The sequence below is a fragment of the Pempheris klunzingeri genome, chromosome 24 (genome assembly GCF_042242105.1).
Source record: "Pempheris klunzingeri isolate RE-2024b chromosome 24, fPemKlu1.hap1, whole genome shotgun sequence".
Classification (NCBI taxonomy): domain Eukaryota; kingdom Metazoa; phylum Chordata; class Actinopteri; order Acropomatiformes; family Pempheridae; genus Pempheris; species Pempheris klunzingeri.
Genome location: NC_092035.1, coordinates 8,548,729 through 8,570,863, shown reverse-complemented (window position 1 = coordinate 8,570,863; position 22,135 = coordinate 8,548,729). Strand labels below are relative to the sequence as shown.

The window sequence follows — 22,135 nt, the reverse complement described above, 5'->3', positions numbered from 1 at the left end:
CCTGTCAGCACGCTCACTTCATTTAACCAGAGGCCTTACTAATTAACTCTAGTTATGTTCTGATTAGTACAGTTTAATGTGTCAATAAACTTAATATCCTTAGATATCCAGCTAATATCACTTCTGTCACAAAACTTCAACCAGCCATCCGAGGACCAAACACCTGGACACATCTGTCAGAGCTCTCTGTGGGGAGGACAGGGGACATTTCCACAGCTGTTGGTGACATTTGGAGCCGGAAGCTCAGTGTGGACACATTGTGCATTGGACAGAGCTAGAAGGTGAGTGAGTAATGCTGCCTTCACACACCCAGAGAAAGTGAAGGCACACACACACACAAAGACACACAAGTGGAACAGATGTGTCATCTTAAGAGGGTCTCGTCTTTACTACTAGAGAGCACTCACACACCAAGTAGCAAGGCAACAGCTGCAGATATGAAAGTATCTTCATGCAGCGGTTCTGTACAATTTGAGCAGAGACTCGGTGAGAAAACTTGAATCGCAGCCTCTGAACCTTCAGCCTGTCAGCTGATATCTGTTAACTGGAATGACACAAGAGGAACAAGTTTGAGTTTCACAACTCCAAAGCTCAGCTCGTGCCAGGGAATCTTTCAGTATATGCAGAAAGTTCCTTTTTTGAGAAGGTGGTGATCTTGTCGCTCGCTTGTCGATCTTGTCCGTGTATGGAAGTAAAGACAAAACTGCAAACACGAAATTAGATTGATGTGCGTAGTCAGCGTTGTTGACATGGAGTCAATACACATTCTGAGAGTAGATGAGTAAACATCCTTCACAAATGCTGTCGGATCTTCTCAGGCTTATGGCTGGCAATCAAACAAATGTAAATGTTTGTAGCCAAGATCTTGAGAATGAACAGACTGCAGGCTGTGACTGACAGATTTTTTGTCAACTTTGTTTTTAAAATTGCCCTTATATTTTGCACTAGCGTATTATTACATTTTCACTTTTGAGCCAGTACAGAAATGTCTGGCAAGGAAGGTTCCTCATTTAAATTTTGCTTATCTCACTGCATCTAATGATTATTTTTTTTGTCAATTCATCTTCAGATTGTTTTCTCCATAATTTAAAGGACCAGAAAATTGTGAAAAATGTCTGTTTTAATTTCCTACAGCTGAAAGTGATTCAGATTGCTCGTTTGAATTGACTGAAGATATTCAGTTTACAATATGAAAAGTATGAAATGCTCACATTTTAGAGGCTGAAAACAGCAAATATTGGACTTGAAAAATGATATAAACTATCAAGAGATAATCAAAATAGATGCCAATCGTTGCAGCTCTAATTCCCAGAGATATTCTCTCTTCCGTTCTGTTTTCAGGATGGCAGCAGACGGCTTTTTAAGGACACATTTCTGACACTTTTTTGGAAGCAGAGACATATTTTGTACTTCCAGCCAGTGGTCAGCCATGGATGATGACAATGACCCGTGCCACAGCAAACACCACATCGACACCAAGAGTCCGCTCATCAGTGCCATCATGTTTGCCGCAGGCATCTTTGGCAACGTGGCTGCTCTGGTGATCCTGGAAATCCGGCGACGTAGAGACACAAGGATCGGGGGAGTGCGGCAGCGTTCACTGTTTCATGTCCTCATCACTTCGCTTGTGGTCACGGACCTGGCAGGGACCTGCCTGGTCAGCCCGCTCGTACAGCTGTCGTATGCGCGCAACATGACCTTGGTGGGGATGTCGCCCGACACTCAAAGTGTGTGTGCGTACTTTGGTGTGAGCATGACCTTCTTCAGCCTGGCCACCATGTCACTACTCTTCACTATGGCACTAGAGAGGTGCTTTGCCATTGGCTATCCCTACCTGTACAGCCGCCATGTCACCAAGAAATGCGCCTATATCCCAATCCCAGGGGTGTTTTTGTTATGTACGTTATTCTGTCTCCTCCCTTTTGCGGGATTTGGTAAATATGTGCAGTACTGTCCCGGCACATGGTGCTTCATTGACATGAACCCTTCGAGAGACGAGGACCGGGCCTACGCCAACCTGTACGCAACTGTTATGCTGGTGCTGGTGCTGGCTATCGTGGCGTGCAACGGTTTTGTGGTGTACCAGCTGTTCAGAATGTACCAACGTCGGAGGAGGAACGGCGGCTCAGTGACGGCGACCACAAGATCCAGCAGCGACCGCCGGGCGATGTCCATGGCCGAGGAGGTGGAGCATCTCATCTTGCTGGTCTTCATGACCATCATCTTCATCATATGCACACTGCCCCTGGTGGTAAGATGACAGTGGACAACACATGCATGAGAACATACTGACAACAAAACACATATAAATAATGATACTGACAAAGAGCATGCAAGGTTTTTATCAAAAGTCATGTGGACAATATTTCCTTCTAGGATAGATCCATTTACAGAGAGTGAAAACTAACACCAACTAACAACACAACATGTTTCCTGTTCAGTATTTTCCAAGAGGAGTTCTAATGTCATCTGATCAGACTCGAAAGATAAAACAGCTTTGTGGCTTTGAGCTAAATGCTAGCCAGCTACAGGAAAGACGTAATGTCGCCCAGAGCAGATAAAGTTTGTTGTATATTTTATGCAGTCTGATATATATCTGCACTTGTGTCATTTTGTGGCCCGCAGCTATTCATAAATAATACAATAGACTATGGGCTGCTCTGATGCCAAGCAGTAGACAGGAAACACTATCATTGCCATTCACAGCAGGTCTGACTCAACTGCTTATTTTGATACCACAGGTAGAAACACTGTATGTTTAAATATAGATATCATGTCAGTGTAGTGGTAGATGTGCAGTTCCTTGCAAAAGTACTCAGATCTTCGGACTTTTTAAACTGTTTCTGTTCTGATATGTTATTTCTGCATGTATTTCGAACTTTTTTTCAGTTCCTTGAGTTTGAAAGGAAAATAGAAATCACCATTTCTACTGTCAAACACAGATACGGTGCTGTTACAATGGGGTTACCAGTCATTGTTACTGTGCAAGTCAAGAGAGGAACTAGACAAAAGAAACTGAAAACAATGTACGCTTAGTCTAATCTAGTCTCATCACTAGAATCACTATCGTGCAGGGAGCTACATAAGCATCATTAGCAAAAATGACTGAAACTGTCAATTATCAAAATAGCTGCAGCTCAGTTTTCTATCAATCAGCTAACTGACTAATCACTTCAGTCCTAGTCTCTGTATTTTTTGGTTTTTTTATTTAAAGGGAAAATATGGTGGTTATTGTTATTCAGTACATAGCCAGAGAAACGTTGTGCTCAGTACTTTCATGAATCATCCATGAGAGATGTATAAAGCGATAACAAGTGCTGGCACAAGCCAGGACAGCAGCCTCCTGACGTGCCCTGGTTGCAGTAGACCTTATCTTATCTTCTGCTTTTCACAAACCGAGACAGTATGCAGTGATGAAGGCATGGATGGACAAAGTCAATCACAATGCCTCATCATCTAGTGATCATCCATTACACTGTGTGCAGCAGTAATGAGCCATCTTATGTGCTGCTGCATATCAACTGTGGCTTGAAATACACTCTGTTGACAATGAGAAACCAACCGCATGAAGACAGAAACAACTGTATGAGCTCTGTGGTGTCACTAAGTGGAGTCTACTTCAACACAGCCAGCGTAGTCACAGTTAGCAGCCATTTAAATCTGTAAACTGAGTACATGTTGACACTTAAAAAACTTTTTAAAGGATTAAAATGGGTCCACAAATTAGCACCTAAATCCACCAGCAGCGCCACGGTGCCCTCAAAGTCCTTGAAATATAAGATGCATGATCAGGTAGTTTGTTAGTACATGAAAGTCAGCTGTTGTTAATACGTTCAAACTTATTTCTGCTACATCCTACATATGTAGGAGGCATTTACAGGAAACCTTCAGGAAGGAGTGCAGTACATAACGAGCATCTCTCATAATCACCCCATGAAAAGCATCACATCATTTGTCTCTATTTTAAAGTGTAAAACAGTTTATTGAATTGTGCTCCACTATGCTCCGTGTGCCTGGTGTAGACTACTATAGGCATTTACAGGACAGGGGTGTCAGCTTCCCACACTGGCTGTCTTCACTGCCTCATTAGGACATTGAATAAACTCGATAACCTCCAGTACAGTGAGGTTAAACAAGGACAGACAGAAAGCAGGCAGCAGGAGAGGGGAAGAGGAGGCCGACAGAGAGAAAATATGTTGGGCTACCACAGGTCCTCTCTGTGGTATCAGCAGCTCTCACAAGTAAAAAAAATGAGGCCTAACATTTTGAAGTTGAACTGAAATTAATCATCATCATCTTTGCTAAGAACTCGGTATGTATCCATCTTCTGTTTTTGTTTCGACTTGTGACCTTATTTGTGCCAGATGGTAAAGAAGAAGACCGCGATTTTAACAAGAACAAGCATTTACGTCATCTAGACGGTTCTTTGATTTTCATTTGTCGTTTGTGTGCGTCGCCATCGTGTCCATTAAATATAGAGTTTAATCAATCAATCAGTCTTTATTTATAGAGCGCCAATTCACAACAGCGTTATCTCAAGACGTTTTACATAAAGAGCAGGTCTAGACCAAACTCTTTAATTAGAGAGAGACCCAACGATTCAGGAATTCAAAATTAAGGATTCAAGAATCCCCACATGAGCAGCATCAGATATTATATTGAGCATCAGAGGCAGGAAGAACTCCCCTTTAACAGGAACAGACCCAGGCTCAGTGTGTGCAGCTTCTGTAGGGGTCCGTGTTGGGTGGAGGTTGGACAGAGAGAGACAGAGAGAGAGACAGAGAGAGAGACAGAGAGGGAGAGAGACAACACAAACAGCGACCAACGTACTAGCAGTGACTACAGCACTAACAATAGGAGTGTGACTAAAGGATTAGCAGTATGATATTATTGAAAAACATGAGGAGTTTAATGCCACTGAGCAGCAGACTGGCTAATGTGAGGCGTCCATATTTCTTTCGTTTTCAGGCTCTACCATATTAGTGCAGGAGCTCGACTGTGTCGTACCTTTTCCAGTCACTACACCTTTCACCACTGCAGACAGAAGTCATTGTAACATTAATTACAGCCATATATAATAAATTCCTACGTCATACATACTGGTAGTCACTTACCTGTGGAAGTCACATTCGTCTTCTCTCCTCTCATATTTCCACTGAATGGCCACATTAACCTATTGGCAGATGTTCCCATTTGTTGCCCTGCAGGAAGATGAAGAAAACCTTTTACCATATTTCATTCAGAGCACTCACCGAGTGATTATGCTGAGGGGGACTCGGCCTCTTATTTTAAAAAGGAGCGGCCAGCCTCAGGTAGACTTTCTTTTCCCTTCTTTTACTTCCAAATGAAGAAAAAGGTGTGTTTTGTACTGATAGCAGCCAGTTTTCATTTCAGCCTTCAGCTTATGGTCTATAATGAGTTCTGGTTCTGGTGTATTAGCTAAGTAGCTAATCCTGCCAGTGACTGTTGTCATTTCACCTGGGAAGAGTCACGGCTAGATGGCTAGAAATTCTTATGCATACGTCTGAAGTGAATTTTGAATCATAAATCTGCTGCCATTAATACTGTAAACTTCATAAATGCAGTGGTAGAATGACAAGCTTGACAGTAAACAGTACACTACTCTGTATTAAGATTTTAAAGGTGTTTTTATATTTTATATTTACGGTCACAAGCTTCCAGAGGCGACACATTCAAAAGGCTAAACAATACTACAGATGCATAATTTATTAAGAGCTGTATATGAAGACTGCAATGTGATACCACAGTCACAGCCTGAGGTCAGGATATCACACACACACACACCCACTTCATATGAGGGTTATGAAACTGTGCTGATGGTGTGTGTGATGTGCCTCTGGTTATCTGTGATTGCATACAAAATTGAAAAGGCCAGACAGTAGCTTTATGGCACAGAAATAGAGACACGCCGATGGAGACGTACAGACATACAGAGTAAGAAAGACTGAAAAGATCACATGAAAATACAGTTAGAGAGTTTCAGTGGCACACAAACTGAACAGAACAGGCTGCACAAACAAGGATTTATTTACATTTTTCTTTTCTTACTATAAGCCTCAATTAAATGTTGCTCTGTTGCACCAAAACCTGAAACTCCAATTTAAAATGTGATCCAGTATTAACTTACACTTGAGGTTTAACCTTAAAAATGGCGGCAGAGAAAGTTCATAGACAGACTCAACCATCTTGATGCAGCTGAATTGTTTTCCCAAGATACCAGTTCAGCAGGGAAACTGTTACGGAGCTGAGCAGGACTGTCAAACATGGCAGTGAAAGAAAAGCAGCTGTGCCACCAGTGCTCCTGCTCCAGCTCCGTACAGCCCTGAGGTTTTCTGCCCCCAGATGTTCCCAGAGTGGAGGGGGATTGGTTTTTCCTGCACTACTCCACTGTCTGCATATTTACTTCATATTGATTTAACTATTAATTTCCATTTAAATCAATGAAGTCTGATTTACAAAACGTTTAATTTGTAATGTGCAACAGAGCTCTGCTTAATTTTAAATCTAGATTTGCTCATTTTAAATCAATTAAGTCTACAAGCTTGTACCTGAAAATGGTACTAAAACAGAGAACAGTGTTTTTTTTCTGCAAGCATCAGCACCTCACAGACACTTCTCATGAACACTTTCTTACGCTTCCTGTTGGCGCTGAGAGAAGAAGAAAATGAGCTCAGTGTGAACTGGATTTTATGGCTGAATCTGTCTGTACACACACACACACACACACACCTACTCTTGTCTCACACACACGGCGAGGCCTGTTGCTAATCACAGTAATGATCCCATATGGTTTTGATTGAAACAACAGTGGGATTAGCACGGAGCTGCTCTACGTGTATAGAAAAATAAACATACCCCTCCTTCATATTTCATTCCAAAGGGAGATTACTATAACATAATTTGTATTTCTGAAAAGTGATATAACTTTTCCTGAATGAGTTATGCAACAATTCCCATGTCCCTGCAGTGGTTGGAAAAGTAATTATTAAAATAGAGTATTGAAGAGCTCATGTGCCCTTAAGACAGACTGCTTTTTGCAGCTGTGTCGTCAGCTGGGAAAGCAGTGGCTAGAAGACATTACTAATTAGTCTTCACTGCAGCATGAAGCAACAGGAAAAGGGCCTAATGAGACTGCCGTGGCAATGTTGGGCAACCATTGCCTTCCAACAAAACGCGGTGTTCTTACAGGAGTCAAACCAGAGTCAGTTTAGAAAAAAAGACGTCTAATGAGCGAGAGAGGAAAGAGTATGAGGAGAGAGACGGAGATTAAAAGAGAAAAGTGGTGGGTGGAAGAGATAGAAAGAAAAAGAGCGGAAAATATGACAGGAAACAAGAAGGGCAGAGCCAGACTTTACAACCTGGTTTAAGGTCACTTTTCTCATCACATTTAACTGGATATTGTTCCTCTCTGACCCCCAGAGAACCAGCGGCAGGGATTTCTAAACCTGTGAACCAGTCATAGCTTCCATGGATTGTATTACTGCTCTGGTTCCCAACCTTGTAGATTTCAGCCCGGGGAGTTTACTGCTTTTCATTCCAACCAATGGCTGCAGTAGCTGCCTTCACTCACACTTTGACCACAGACGGGAACTAATCATTAAAATCAGCTTCTCATTCTTGGCCGCAGCGGTGCTAATAAAAGCAGCTGGATTCAAAGAATGTTTCCACTTAAAAAGGTCAAAGACTTTGTAATACAGCCGTTATTGATCCAAGTTGCTGAAGAACACACGTCACAGTTATGTGTGAATCAAAATATGCAGTAATAAGACAACTGGGTGGCAAACCAAACCAATCTGCCGTTCTCCAAAACACCGAACAAGCTTTTGAAATGAAACAGACTGGACTGGGTTATTTTCACTTTTTTGAAGTTGAGGTACATCATGGACATGAATACTGTGAGTTCCATCTTTTCTGTTGTGTCAGCACAATGAGGAAGAATGATGATTGATATGTGAAACAAGCAATGCAGCAAAAAGGCAGATTTAGGAACCAAAACTATTTTTTGGTTAAGTACTAATATAAAGTGAAGTGACTGTGTTGTGAAACAAAACTTGAGCATGAACTATGGCTTAATTAAGTAGGTTTCTATAGAACTGTCCTGGCCCTCGAGGGCTCTACTTCACTAGGATGTAAATCAGTAGACATCAGAACTTGGAAGATCCTCTCAACTTGATTTATTATATTAAAAAATGCTTGACATTACCATTAGTACATAAGTATCCTGTGCAAATAGGAATAAATGGCAGTTCCAAGACATTGATAATGAATACTATCCCGATTTTTGTTGTGAAATCGGGCTTCTGTGCTTATCTGCGTGTCTTTGTGTGTAAACTCAGCTGGACAGCAGTATGGGAATCTCAGTTTGGTTTGGCCCAAGTAACAGCTGCCTCTCAGCTTCTATTGAAAACACAAAAACACACACGTTCACATTCTCAGTGATTTATTGGTTGTCTGTGGTTCCTCTGAAAAGCAAACAAAACGATGCTGAGACTAATTCAAATATCCTCTTTGAATTATCGGCAAACATCCTGTGTGTGCTGGGAGCGAGGGAGTAAGCCTTTTCTTTGAACATGCAAAAGTGACTTTTTATAGTTAGTGTGAGCAAACACATATTTAGACTATTGCCCAGAGGACACACTCATCCAAGTAACCTCTGTAAACAGCACCTCTGGCTCAGAGATGCTGATTTCTGACAGGTTTCCTAGGTTATAAAACAGAAAATTATTTATCCAAAAATGTATTGATGCAATGTTTCGACCTGTAAGGTATTTACTAATTAAATTGTCCTGCTGAAGAGCCGGAGTCAGTGACAAAGAAAAGGTCATTGGTTTTTCAGAGGTCCATAGGTATGTTTTCATAGCAAAACATCAACCCTGGTATTGAAAAATAGATGTATGCATGATGAGTACAACAGAAAAGTGGTTTCATTTCGATTCGTGGTGCCCCCCTGCTCCCGTAAACCGGTCCCACTCTCCATCTGTTTACTGCTGCTATAGAGGGCTTTGTGTGGAATTTAAAATAGGATGTTAACTATGATGTGCCTGTCATGATGTTGTGGTGTTATCACAGGGATTAAACCTTGGCAGCACATTTTAAAAATACCCTCTCCCGGCCTCTTGTCTCCTCTCTCTATCCATCTCTCAGATCCGAGTATACATAAACTCCTCCTTAAGGGATCGCAAGGAGTCTCACCGCCTGGACCTGATTGCCCTCCGCTTCATCTCCGTTAACTCCATCATCGACCCCTGGGTCTTCATCCTCCTCTCCCCCAGCGTGCTGCACTTTTTCTGGGCCTCGGTTTGCGGGGCCTCCCTGGCAACCTCCAGGGGCTCCATATTTAAATCATCGCTGGCCAAAGAGAACTGTGCGGCTGACATGGAACTGTCTCGCCCAACATTGGAGTACACGGAGCATTTTCACAGTGTGGAAACTTTAAAACCGTAACAGCACTCTACCATTTCATATTTATATTTATTGGACACAGGATTGTGTGTTCTCGGTGATCACATGAAGCGGAGAGATTTCATTGGCTGCAACATTGCTCTCATGTGGATGGGGCTTCTTATCTATTTCACGGCTGTTTCCTTTAGATAGTGTCCCTTTCTGTCTAACTGACAAAAACCAAACCAAGAACAGTTCTATCAGCTGATGGCCACCTCTTGCCATTTACAGGGCGTCTCCATCCACTTCTAGCTTTTGAGCTAAGTTCATGCATGTTAAAAGCATACGGACTTCTCTGGAGTATAAAAGCTCAACATTGTGTCTCATTTGCTGCTTATATTTTATTGTCAGTTAACCGATAAAATTAAAAAGGCTGCTGGAGGGAGCTGGAAAAAAAAGACTTCATTCAGACTCTACGATGTATTAAGACAAAAGATGTTTGGTTGGAGAATCTTGTGCAAAGAGATGAGACAGAATGCAACATAGTGAAGACATTCATCCATCAACGTGTGTAGAAATGAGATTCGCCCTCGATTTAGGACAAATTCAAGTGCTGCTTTCCAAAACAGTTGCTACTGGGCGACATTTCACCTGGTATTTATGTAAAAGATAGTCCTGCATGGAGCCAATATCAGGTTGAGTGAACAGAAACCAAGATAAACTACAAAAAATACGTCACGTCAGTTGAATTCAAGTCAAAGATGATCTGACGCCGGCCTTTTATGGGACAGTGAAGCGATATATTTTGATGTATGATTCAGGTGTAGGTGGAATTTGTCTGGAGCGTAGCTAGATACATAAAACGTGCTTATAACAGTGTAAATGAGACCTCAAGTATTTGATGTTAGATATCTGGGGCATGGCTTTCTCTTTTGAGCACTTCAGCGATTATGGGTCATCATCTTGAGAACATTACCTGTGAGATTCCTAACCTCTGGGCTGCTTTGGTAACCTCTCCCCTTCACTTCTACCACATTCCTGCTGGAAAGCTCCAACAAGCCTGGGGAGGAGCTTTCATACACAAGATACAGAGAAACTTCACTCAAGGAGTTAGAAGAGAGTGAAACAGACAACAGGTTATGTTGTTGGTGGTGATTTTTCATTATATTTACATACATTAACGATCCATAGACCACATACATATATGTACACTGTGCAGCATATATAATAATAATGCAGCTGACTTGACTTAAATATCTGCTTCTTATATAATTAACAGCAGAGTAAATATTCTCACATAATCTGGTTTATGGGTGGCTGAATGAGTGATGGCACACAATTATAGCAAATGATGGTACTTTAAAGAGCAAGCTACCTCCTTCACTGACAAAAGGACACACTTGATTTTGTCAAGACTCTTACAGATCAGGCTCTTTACGTGTTAAATATTAAACTTGACCTTACTCTTTATCTGAATATATTGTGGAGCCCATTAAAGCTCTGTGTGCAGGGCACACAGAACAAGTGATGTTTAATAAACTAACAGTCTCATTTACAGAGTGTATATTATGTACACTCTACGAGTATTGAGCCTGTAAGGTATCGACATAATGTGCCTGTCACTCTTTAAACAGTATCATGTTTTGATTTCAGTGTTAAAGTGTTAAAGTCTTGCATCTGTATTTGGCTTTATTTTCTCTTGCCAGGTACTTTGTTCTGTCACGTTGCCTGAACATTAATTGGAAACTATCTGAAAAGTGCCCTTAGGTTTTATCCACCAACTTTACGATTAAAGTGCCATTAGTTTTACTAGGAAACATCTTGAAATGGTACTTTTATTTGGTGTTTGTCTTTCCAGAGGACCACCACTGACATTGGACAGAGGATGTCCACTGAGATGGAAAACGCCAGTCTAGCAGTCTCTGATTAGATCTTCATCCTGTTCAAAACAGGTTCAACTGGCAGCTAAAACAAATCAAGGAAGTGCAGGTTTGCAGTCAGTCTTTTTTTTCACGTTGCCATACTGGCTAAAAGTTACACATGGTGGATTCATACTGGGCTAAATTACACAACACTACAGGGAATTGCAACTATTACAGCATATCTTCCTTTAACAGGGCTCAAGTGTCTGGCAAGAAAATAAGCTACTACAGACTTTAGTGGGATCTCCGGTCATAAATCTAGAAAAACACTCCAACTGGAGAGACTCGGGTTGTGCAACAGCAGGGGTCCAGTTTAAATTCAAAGAATTTGGTCCACAAGTTTGTAAAATGTAAAACACAAAAAAACTTACAAGTTGTGCAAGATTTCTAAAAAGGATGAAATCTGTGAGCGTCAGGTAAACTTTCGGGGCTGTAAACCTCTATTTGAAAGTGTCAAGTGTGAGAGTGTGAGAAAGAGCGTGACGATATTGTTTAGCTATTGTGTTGTGAGAACTGCAGTTTATTGCCTCTGTTGGTCTGTGGTTGGCTCAGAGTTCAGCATCAAAATGTTCAGTGTTTATGACGGAGACTTGCTGCTTCCTGTGGATGTTATGTGTGTGTTTTGCTTGTGTGTGTGTGTGTGTGTGTGTGCGCACGTGCAATGCTTTTTCCTGTTAGGTTTTTTATGATAGTATGTGAATGCATTTTTTGCATATATGCAAGTTCCCAAATACATTCTTGTGTCCATGTGCCTACAATAGGTGTGAGCTTGTGTGTATGTGCATGCCGGTGTGTGTATGTGTGTGTGTGTGTGTGTGTGTGTGTGTGTGTGTGACAGACAGCACTGAAATGTAATGATGTCAAACCAGAATGCAACCTACCTGGATGTTTTCTCTGTAATTAAGTACTGTAGATGAAACTGAATGCACTGAATGTGTGTATTATGACTTGTGTAAATAAACATCTCATCCACCGCACAGACCTGTCAGACCTGTTGTGTAACTCTTTTTTTCACTCACACACACACACAAAACAATTTGTGGATGGGTTCCAGATGTGGAGAATACAGCCGAATCTTTCAAACACACGTGTTTCAGTTTCTGTACGCCTGAAGAATGTTTGCCCACTTTAGGACAACGTGCTTTGTTCATGTAATGTTCTCCATTTGAACAAAACCAAAGTAGGCTGATGTACTGATGGCGAGCGCTGACCACATCAGCCTATGTGGTCTTTTGACAGCAAGTCTACAGGAAGCCGTCAAACAGGAAGTGAGGAGCTGTCCTGTGATCTCGGTCAGCTCACCCTATTGTCTTGTTTGCATGCAGTTTTAGCATCGTAAATGTATTGATTGATTGTGTTTATTTCTTCATTCATGACAATTTATTTACATAAGGAAAATTATGGCAAATTAGCTGCCGAACAAACAGCCACTGATTTTTTTTGCAGAAACATTTGTCCCCCCCCCCTTGCCACATAACTTGCCACAGACGTCACATCACTGAGTCATGAAACAGCCACACACACACACACACACACACACACACAGCTACAATCACCGGGAACCGCTCCATACAGTTGGACGAGTGGATAAATGTACAGAAACCTGTTTAAAAATCCTCAAATCATCAGAGCAGGAGCTGCTAGTAGCCAAAGCAATATGACTTTTCACAGTATAGATTTAGCAAAATGTAACAAATAGGCTTCAGGCTAAAACCACAGAGGTGTGCAATAGGTTCATCCTCAGTTTGAATATGGTTTGTATGCATTTTATCTATAGTATTTTGCCAGCAGCTAAATGGAAGAGTCTAAATGTTCCTGTGCAGTCTGTGCCCAGTTCAGCTATGTATGAACCATTTTTGTGATATTAACAGGCACAGATGCAGTATCTTTGCATTATGCTCCTAAATGAGTCCAGCTTGGTGTGTTGTAGATTTCATCAAATGATTCTAATTTCATGAAGCATTTTCTCTGTATTCCTTCTTCTCCTTGCACCATTTCCTCCTCTCCTCTCCTCTCCTCTCCTCTCCTCTCACCATTAGCCAAGGAATGTGAGATAATCGGATTTATCAAGAGCTATGATTCAGGATAGGAGACATTAAATGACACTACCCATTTATATAGCCATCCCTCCTCTTCCTCTCTTTCAACCCATTTTGCAGATTAATCTGTCGAGCTTCCTCTCTTTCTTTTCGTCTATCACTCCAACAACAGTGAATCCGTCCTCTGGCTTGACAAAACAGAAACAGTGCTAACCAAAATGACGATTACTATTCTGAACCCCTGCTTTCTCCCACGTAAAAGTCATTGTGTTGTTCCTCCTGCTGACTGATAAGAGCAAGATGAAGAAAGATGCGAGATGAAAGAGACGCTGCTGACAGAGCCGCACTGTTGCACTCTTGTGCAAACATGCTGCAACACAGAACATTCCTCACAATGGGTACTTTGACACTTTGGTGCATTTTCCTTCTATTAGTCCAGGTAAGTAAAGTTTTCAGTGCAGGACTTGCATTTTCACATCCATAGTCTTGACACCTTTACTGAAATCCCAGTATTTTTAACACTTGGGTGTCATTTTCATAATTGTCTAACTTTGCAGTCACCACTTCCACAGAAAAGATTTGGGAAAATTGGCTGCAGCAAAACAGTGTATATTGGGTGAGCTCTGCCAATATGCCAAAAGTAAACAGAAGAAGCCACCTGAATTACAGCTGTTGTTAACTACATGCAACTACCTCCAAAACTAGCTGCAAACCACTTTGTGAGCACGTGAGGCGGCGTGGCGCTGTCCAGTGTGTGGGCATGCTAGAGAAGTCGTAGCAAACAACAGAAGGTTTGTCAGTGTAATTAGACTAAAACAATCTCAGTCCATATAAACAAAATTAATCATATTCATGTACAGTATTATATAATAGCGTATTACACTTTGTATTGTCTATAAACTAAAAGAGCAGAAAACTAAATCCACAGTTCAGTAAAATATCTTCAGAAAAGTATGAACTCACACAATTGACATTTGACTTTACAGACATGATTAGACTTCTAGGCTCACACTAAATGACGATGGTCCAGAAAATAATGTCCTCCATCAATGAAACCTCACTAAGCTCACACCACCTACAATCAAACTGAGGCCATTATGGAATAACAGGAGGAAAGCGCTGAGCATCAGAATGAAACCGTCCAGCAAACGTCGTTCGATTACATTTTGTCAAGACTGTAATTTCCCCCTGTAATTACCCATAATTCACTATATATCCTGCTTGAATCGATTAATGTCCCATCAATAAACAATTACATCCAACTGACCAACCAGACATCAGGAACACGTCAGCCTTAATTGAGTTTATTCCATGTAACTGAAAAGCTGATTAATTAACCCTGTCTATTTAATTGGATAATCTCTTGGCTTCTTGTGTTATGATTAGGTCAGAGGAAGGAAGGAGTCGACGTGTGTGTTAAGTTGAGAGAGTGCAGATTACTTTGCCAATTCCAGATAGCACCGCAACATATTACATCAAATATATCATGACTAAAGATTATTTTCATTTTTCCCCTCTCCGTGGCCCTTAAACCTGCTGTAGATATTGATCCCACTTGTTATTCAGTATGTAGGGAAGCTATGAGTCCGAGGAGGAAAACCAAAGTATAGGAGGGCACCAAACCAAAGCTTAAACAAAGAATAAAACCTAAAATTGACAGTGCAGCAGAAATGTGATGACCCTCTTTATTAACTGTGCAGAAGCATTATTAGTAACCAGTCACAGGACTGCTGAATATGACGAATCAGCACAAACAGCCACCAGCTGGGGGTAGCAGTAGGTCAGAGGTTAGGGAGGGAACTTCTGAACAAGAGGTCAACAGGAAGTCACACAGGAAAGTAGAACTTTGGTGGAAGTGAGTGAGAACGAGATGCAAATCAGCCCAGTGGTTGACTGACTAGTGTCTGCGCTATAGGAACACAGTTCCAATGCAAGACAGGAGTGGATGTCATATCTGCCTCATGTTAACTTGGAGAATCACGATGAGAGGAAAAGTTTTATAGTGAACAAAACACATTTCTTTAGCAATGAGATGATGCTCTTAGGCCAACATAACCAACAAGAAAGTCAGGTCTGTACCAAAAAAGGTTAGGACTCCCGTTGCTTTGTTTTTCCAGCCTGACTTCAGATTTCCATCAAAAGCCAACACTCATCTTCTTCACCCTGATTATAATGAAGGAACATTCTCCTGGCAATAGCTTTTAAAAAGGATTAATTTGGCCTTTCTCATGGAAATCCCATCCAGGCACATTGCAAAGACATTAAAACTAGAGAGCCGAAGACAGTGCTGCCTCATTTCAGGCAAAAATCAAAGGGTGGGTTTTCAAGACGAGTACCACTTGATTGGAGACAAATACCATAAATGGTTGTTTGACCGAAGACATGAAAAAACTGCTGGTTAATAATGTACACAATATACACACTTCCTGCCAGCTCATTTGTCCTCCATCAAAAGGAGCCTAGTAAAAGTTCTTTAGCTGCTTTACAAAAACAAATTTGCTAACACGAGGGGTCGTTTTCACATACAGAGCTTATATCATATATTTCTTGTTCATTTAGTGTTTGTGGATTGTTATCGTAGGTGATGTTTTCATTTTTTTTCCATTCTTTCATCATTTCTTGTTTTACTTTGCCATCCTCACTTCTCTGGTTTCACTTCCTGCCTTTGTGAGTGCCTGATTACTTTCACCTGTCCCTCATTATCCTCCCTCTCCCTCCCAGTCTGTATAGTCCGTTTCTCGCTCTCTGTGCCGGTTCGTCTTTGTACCCGTGTCAAACCATTCCAGCGGAGTGTTTTTGATCATTCATTGTGGCCCTGACTAAACCTTTTTTGTCTTCTCCTTGATGGATCTGCCATTCTCCAGGCTGATCACCTGTGCACTGAACCTTTTTCCAAGGAAAGACTGTTTTAGATTTCAATAGCTTGGTACTCGAGCCGTGCTATTGGATCTTTTATCTTTGTCTACACCAGCTGTTACACACAGGTATTGAACTTCCCAAAGAAAGTACAAGGATGGATTAAACAGTATGTGTATCTACAAATACTAGCATACCCAGCTGATTAGCTCACTTCACCTTCATGGAACGAGGATAAAAAAGCAAAAACGCTCTAATTTCTTCCTCACTTATCTAGTAAGGAGATTCATTGACATTTACCCGCCTTCATGTGCAAGACGCAAGGCTGCTGTACGAGTGAGCTGAAGCGACAGGGAAGTAAATGTCACCTTCTTCGGCTTCAACAACAGCAGAGCGTGTGTGTGTGTGTGTGTGTGGGGGGGGTGATATACGAGACGTTACGGATGCCTCTGGGTAGGCTGTGTTTTCCTGTGCCTCACAGTGAGATACAGCATTGAAACCCTGAAGCTCATAGCAATCAGCGACTTGCAGAAGGCCACTTCTGTCTTTAACATTGGGCCATTCTGCTGCTTTGATATCAGCATGACAACTTGGGAGGAGAATGTGGGGAGGTGGTGGGATGAGAGAGGATGTTTCATGATGGCTGTATACTTTGAGCTCAACAGCCTTGCTCTCTATAGGGAGACCAGAGATTAGCTGCATTGCTCAAAGGTACCTCAGTGCTTAACTAACTGGGTAAAGAGGGATCGCTCGCTAGCTTTTTAAAGTGGAATGATTTCCTAACATATCTTCTTCGACCTTGAGAAAAGCACCTTGCAACGCATAAAATGTGGTGGTTGCAGTTATCGCAAATGGCCTCCTTTATGGTAAGACTGAACAGATGTTTCTCTAAGAGTAAGCAATGCATATACATACATCATGCATCTTAGCAACATCAATGTAAACATGTACATGCACAGTCAGAATGCACTGCAGGAATGTCCTTTTACATACAACAGACAGACCTGCAAATGTGTTTTACTGTGTGCATAAATACACTCATGGTCATTTTATTATGGAAATTTGGCAGAGAAAGCCTGTAATTACCATCAGACACAGGTTTAGTGTCACGATTTCATCTGTTTCATCCTCTGGGGTTTGCTGAATTACACTGTAAATGCTGGAGAAAGGATTTTATAACAAGGAATTTCAAAGGCGCCTTGGCTCAGGGCTGTCAAGCAACCATGAAGTCATGTTTTAGCAACTCTTAGTGGTGTCAGTTCTTGGTGAGGAGAAGTATGTGCTCTTTAGTGGCAACACAAACACAATCAACAGCTTTGGTGATCCCCTGACTTTTCACATCGTGCTGTGTGCCATTTATTAGATGTTAGCTCGCTCACATCCCGCCAAAAATACACCAAACAAACGCACTATACAGGGTACACATACACTTGCAGTATTACATTATGGTCTAAATAGCATTTTAAGCTCCTCTGTAGGCTCTTCTTTCATGTAGTGGGCAACATTTGACCATTAACATTACTGTTAACTCGCCACATTTCGTCATGGTAAGATAACAGCAGAGCAGAAAAATGATCTATAATCTTTTACCTTGGGTTGAGGAATATGAGAAAAGAGAATATGAATAATTTAGCGTTGGAGCAAACAGATGCAGAACATGCCTTAAGAAGGAAGAAGTCATTTTGTGAGGAAACATTCAGTTTTCATGACGAGTTTCCTCCACCCACTCAGGGAGCATTTAGCTTAATTCATGCCTATCTGCCTGTTGAGAAATACAACATGTGAATCAGACAGAGAGAGGGCTGACCGCTGACATGTCTTCTCCCATTCTATTATGAAACCACCTCCTTTTACAAACCACAACTGCTCCTCTCCATTTTCACTGTAACTTTGATATAACTCGTGTTCCTTGTCTACAGGGAGAAACACTGACAATGGGAGTCAGCTGTGGAGAAATTAAACGGTGAGAAAAGATCTGACTACAGAGGGATTTCCCCTTTGGTCATACAGCACAGAGAAAACAGAAGATTGCCTAACTCTTGAGTGTCCACTATTACACACTGCAGTGACAAACATTCTGCGGACACAGAGGATAGTTAAATATAGCAACACAGAAGCTTTCCACAACTCACCCAGCTGTGGAAGATCACAACATCTGTGTCACAGAGAAAGTGACACAGCAGAGGTGATACCATGATAACATAAATGCACCGTGTGGCTCAAAAATCAGGAAAACTGAAGGGATTGGACGGGGAACTACACGTCTGTGGTCTGTGGACAACTTTGCCTTCTTCCTTTTTTCAAGATTCTGAACAAGTATGTGTAAAAGATTTCCGATACGCATACACACAGTCATTTACCGTTTCCTTTTCTTGACAGAGTAATTGGCTACCAAGCTTGTTTGCCTGCTGAGCATCACCTGCAGTCAGGCAGAGCTCAAAGCTGCTGGCTTGATTTAACGCAACTGATTTCAAATCAAAGTTCTATTTTTAGCTTAGTGTTTAAGAGTGCTTCAAAAAAGGGTTGAACTTATTACACAAAATGTCCGCGCTGCAGGACCAATAAAGGCTTTGCCAGGCTGCAAGGGAAGAGCCTTCACGATTCAGTAGTTGGCTCAGTTTTATTTTATGCCACAGGAGTATGGGGCTTTACAGGTGTCTCCAAGCGTCAAAAAAACACTATTAGAGACCGAGAACAGAAGAAGGATGAGATTTGGAATGCTCACAAATAACGTTATAATCAAAGAGGAGAGGGCAGAGGTCCCTGTGTGGTCAGGCAGCATGAAGGACAGCATTAATGTGTTTCTATGATCTTGTACCTGCGGTTTCAAGGTTATTTTGTTACACAGAAATGTGCTACACACACCAAGGGGCTTTTAAATGATCTTTTTTCCCCACTATTGGTTTCGATAAAATAATAAGACCTAACAAAATATTCTCAATTAAACAAACTCATATAGGTGTGGCACTTTTCATTATGACGAGATTGAAGTTTAGGAGAACAGTCGCTACTTTTTACTGAAGTTTGGGGCATAAAAATTCAATCCATTGTAAAAATACGGCTTAAGCTGTGTTCTAACCTCAGTACTGATATCAACACTATCAAGCCAACCATCACGTATCATGTGTTTATCTTTACGTTAGAATAACAGTGATAAGTTTGACATGTCCCTGGCAGGTATTTATGCTCATAATATGAAACCACAGATATGACATATTAACCAAATGATAATCCTTGCCTAACAGCTGATAATAAGAGCTTGAGTAACAGCAGGGTGGCTGCCAGCTGTAGCGGCTCTCTGTTCTTTGACGATACACAGAGACGGCTCTGTGTATCCCTCCACGGTGCATCTGACCAGAGAGGAAAGGACAAAGACGCCGTCTCTGAGCATGAACAGCACAGACGTGATGCTCTGAGTCCAGAGACACTGGCAAAGACAATAGCAAATGTCCAAAGTTGACTTGGTAAAAAGTGTGTGTGCATGTTTGCGTGTCAGAGTTGACAGGGTGAGAAGTCAGTGGTCTAGACACGTCCTGTCTAGGGGAGAAGTTAAGAGTGTGTGTGTGTGTGTCCCATCCTCTCTCATTTGTTTTTGCAGCTAAAATCAAATCACCCAGGCTGCCACTGAGAGTACTTAGTACAACTGTGCAGATCGATAAATGAGTCAGGGTGCATTTTTCTGAAACTCATACTAGACTGTAATTTATAAACCTATTCTAAGAAAAGAGATTAGAGCTGAATGTGAATTATTTGTCAGATATTACAATACACATTAAAAAGCCGTATGAGATCTACTTGAGAGTTAGATGATTATCAGTGTGTCAGATCTGGGTGGAAAGCTCCCCCACTGTTTTTTCTTCTTCTGTTTCATGTCTGAACACATCCAGTTTCACTCACCCGCTCTGACTCTCTGAGAGCTGCAGTCTCAACAAGTCAGAGTTTATTCCAACCACAACAGTTAAATGTCACCTGAAAAGGCCAAATGCTCTTTAGAATTTGTTAAGCTGAGCACAAAACGTGTTTTTTTGTAACCATGTAAAATGTTTTTATAGCATTGAATCCTACACAATCGTAGAAGAGGCAGTAAGACTTCTGTTCTTTCAATACTATGTCATATGTCAGATATAGAATAAAAATAGTATTCTTGATATTTCAGCTTTCAGTTTGTGAAAATGTTGACAGGAAATAACCATTTTCCCTTCATGACTTGATAAAGATGAATAAAAGAGTTAATAAAAGTTATTTCTACCAACTGATTTAATAAAGAAAAAGCACTACTTAAGCTTCATTTTACTCTTCATGTTAATTTTGTAATCATAGTTGTGATGTATTGTAATAATTTCATATGTAAATATTATTCATATTATTGAATTTGAGTTGTATTTTTGATGTGTCTGATAACCGTTTAATACATTCTGTCAGCGTCAGGGCTCCACGTGTTTCACTATACACTGATTCAATACACTGACATCTTTGTCTAGTGCCACAGTCATTATGCTGATTCCTATCCAACCACTTCCATTTCCTGCCAAACACATTTTCATCCCAAATCTCCTCTCCAAATCTCACCACAGGCACCTTGTGAATTACCTGTGACACTCACTTATGTGAGGTCACAAAAGTAGTTTCTCTCCACTTATAAGAACAAGTAGCGACCACACACAGCATCTACTGTAAGTGAATCACTGATTAGTTTGAAATTGGACACGTCTCCCTACCCACTCTTGGGGAGTCACAGTGAGCTAATGCCTGGAGCAAAGCCAGTTTCTTCCGTTGAGGAATTCTGAGCTCAACTCTCTTCCGCCTCTTTCTGTCCATCTATAGAGCAGAAACTCATGTGAAATTCTCTCCTGAGCCAAAGGGGGGACTAAAACAAAACCAACAAAGCCCACAGTGCCATTCTCACTGGGTGCACATTTGTGTCCCTGGGTGTGTTTGTGGAAGAGTGTTGGTTCTGTATGCGAGCCAGTAGTGAGCCTTGTCAAGACCTGCTGGTGTCCTAATCCTGGCAAACAGGCAGAGCTAGGAGCATAGTTGTATCCTTCCATCAGCTTGCTGACTAAAGGTTCAGGATCTACAGTGTGCAGACAGAAAGTATCTGTCTTCCTCACAGATTGATGGCAGGAGAATGCTGCTGTGGTCTTCTAGTTGAGGTTCCTGTGGCCACGCTAGGGCTGAATGGATGCTATTGATTGCAAGCCGTGTCTCCATAGCAAATCATCAAAAAAGTGAACATAGCAAAGCCACAGAGGACAACATTTGGATGTCACTATGGTTCAGCTCTCATATCCAGGATCTTTATGTATAATACAGTTTTAAATTCTCAGTTTCCTGCTATGGTTTTCAAAAGGTACCTTGAAGGTTGGAGCATTTTGTATGAACATCCATTCTCGGACCTCTTTTGTTCCAAATCTACACTGAAAACACACTCACTTCATCTTCATCAATGATGATACAAGCTTTTTTAATTTTTCAAGGACATTTCCAAAGGGTTTTATTTGAGCAAACTTTTAAACTGGAAACAACTCTCAGGTCTCATCTACAATGTTTTTGGTGTTTTACTCGATTAAAAATAGTTGCTCAGTTGTGAAACTCATATTTGTTTGCAATAAGAGAAAAAGATTACTAATTACAATAAAAAAGTAGTTTGGTTAATAACAAAAACTTAACTTATTTATTGCAGTTTACCTGCACATGTTGCAATAATGTTTGGCCAATATTGTTTCTGTAGTCTTTACAATAGTCAGATCAAACATGCTGCAACCATTTTAAACAATGAAGAAATGGAAAATGTCTCAGTTGGAAGATAATAAAGTCTTAAAAGCCTCAAGAGGAGAATTTAAAGATCGTACTGATTTAATGAATACACTCCCATCCAGTACTCATAATGGACTGGAATTAATGTTTTTAGCTGAC

At 41.1% G+C, this 22,135-nt stretch overlaps 1 protein-coding gene across 1 annotated transcript; it reads left to right on the top strand.

Annotated features, from left to right (window-relative positions):
• Positions 1-1,429: 1,429 nt before the first annotated feature.
• ptger2a (prostaglandin E receptor 2a (subtype EP2)) lies at positions 1,430-9,465 on the top strand. The gene is made up of 2 exons (XM_070855963.1): positions 1,430-2,251; positions 9,166-9,465. The coding sequence occupies exons 1-2, from the start codon at positions 1,430-1,432 to the stop codon at positions 9,463-9,465; spliced, it is 1,122 nt and encodes a 373-aa protein (XP_070712064.1).
• Positions 9,466-22,135: the final 12,670 nt, after the last annotated feature.

Excerpts from the sequence above, each read along its gene's own strand:
- ptger2a (XM_070855963.1), top strand. The coding sequence starts at position 1,430 with ATGGATGATGACAATGACCCGTGCCACAGCAAACACCACATCGACACC. Across the intron at positions 2,252-9,165 it reads TATGCACACTGCCCCTGGTG|ATCCGAGTATACATAAACTC; the intron begins GTAAGATGACAG and ends TCCATCTCTCAG.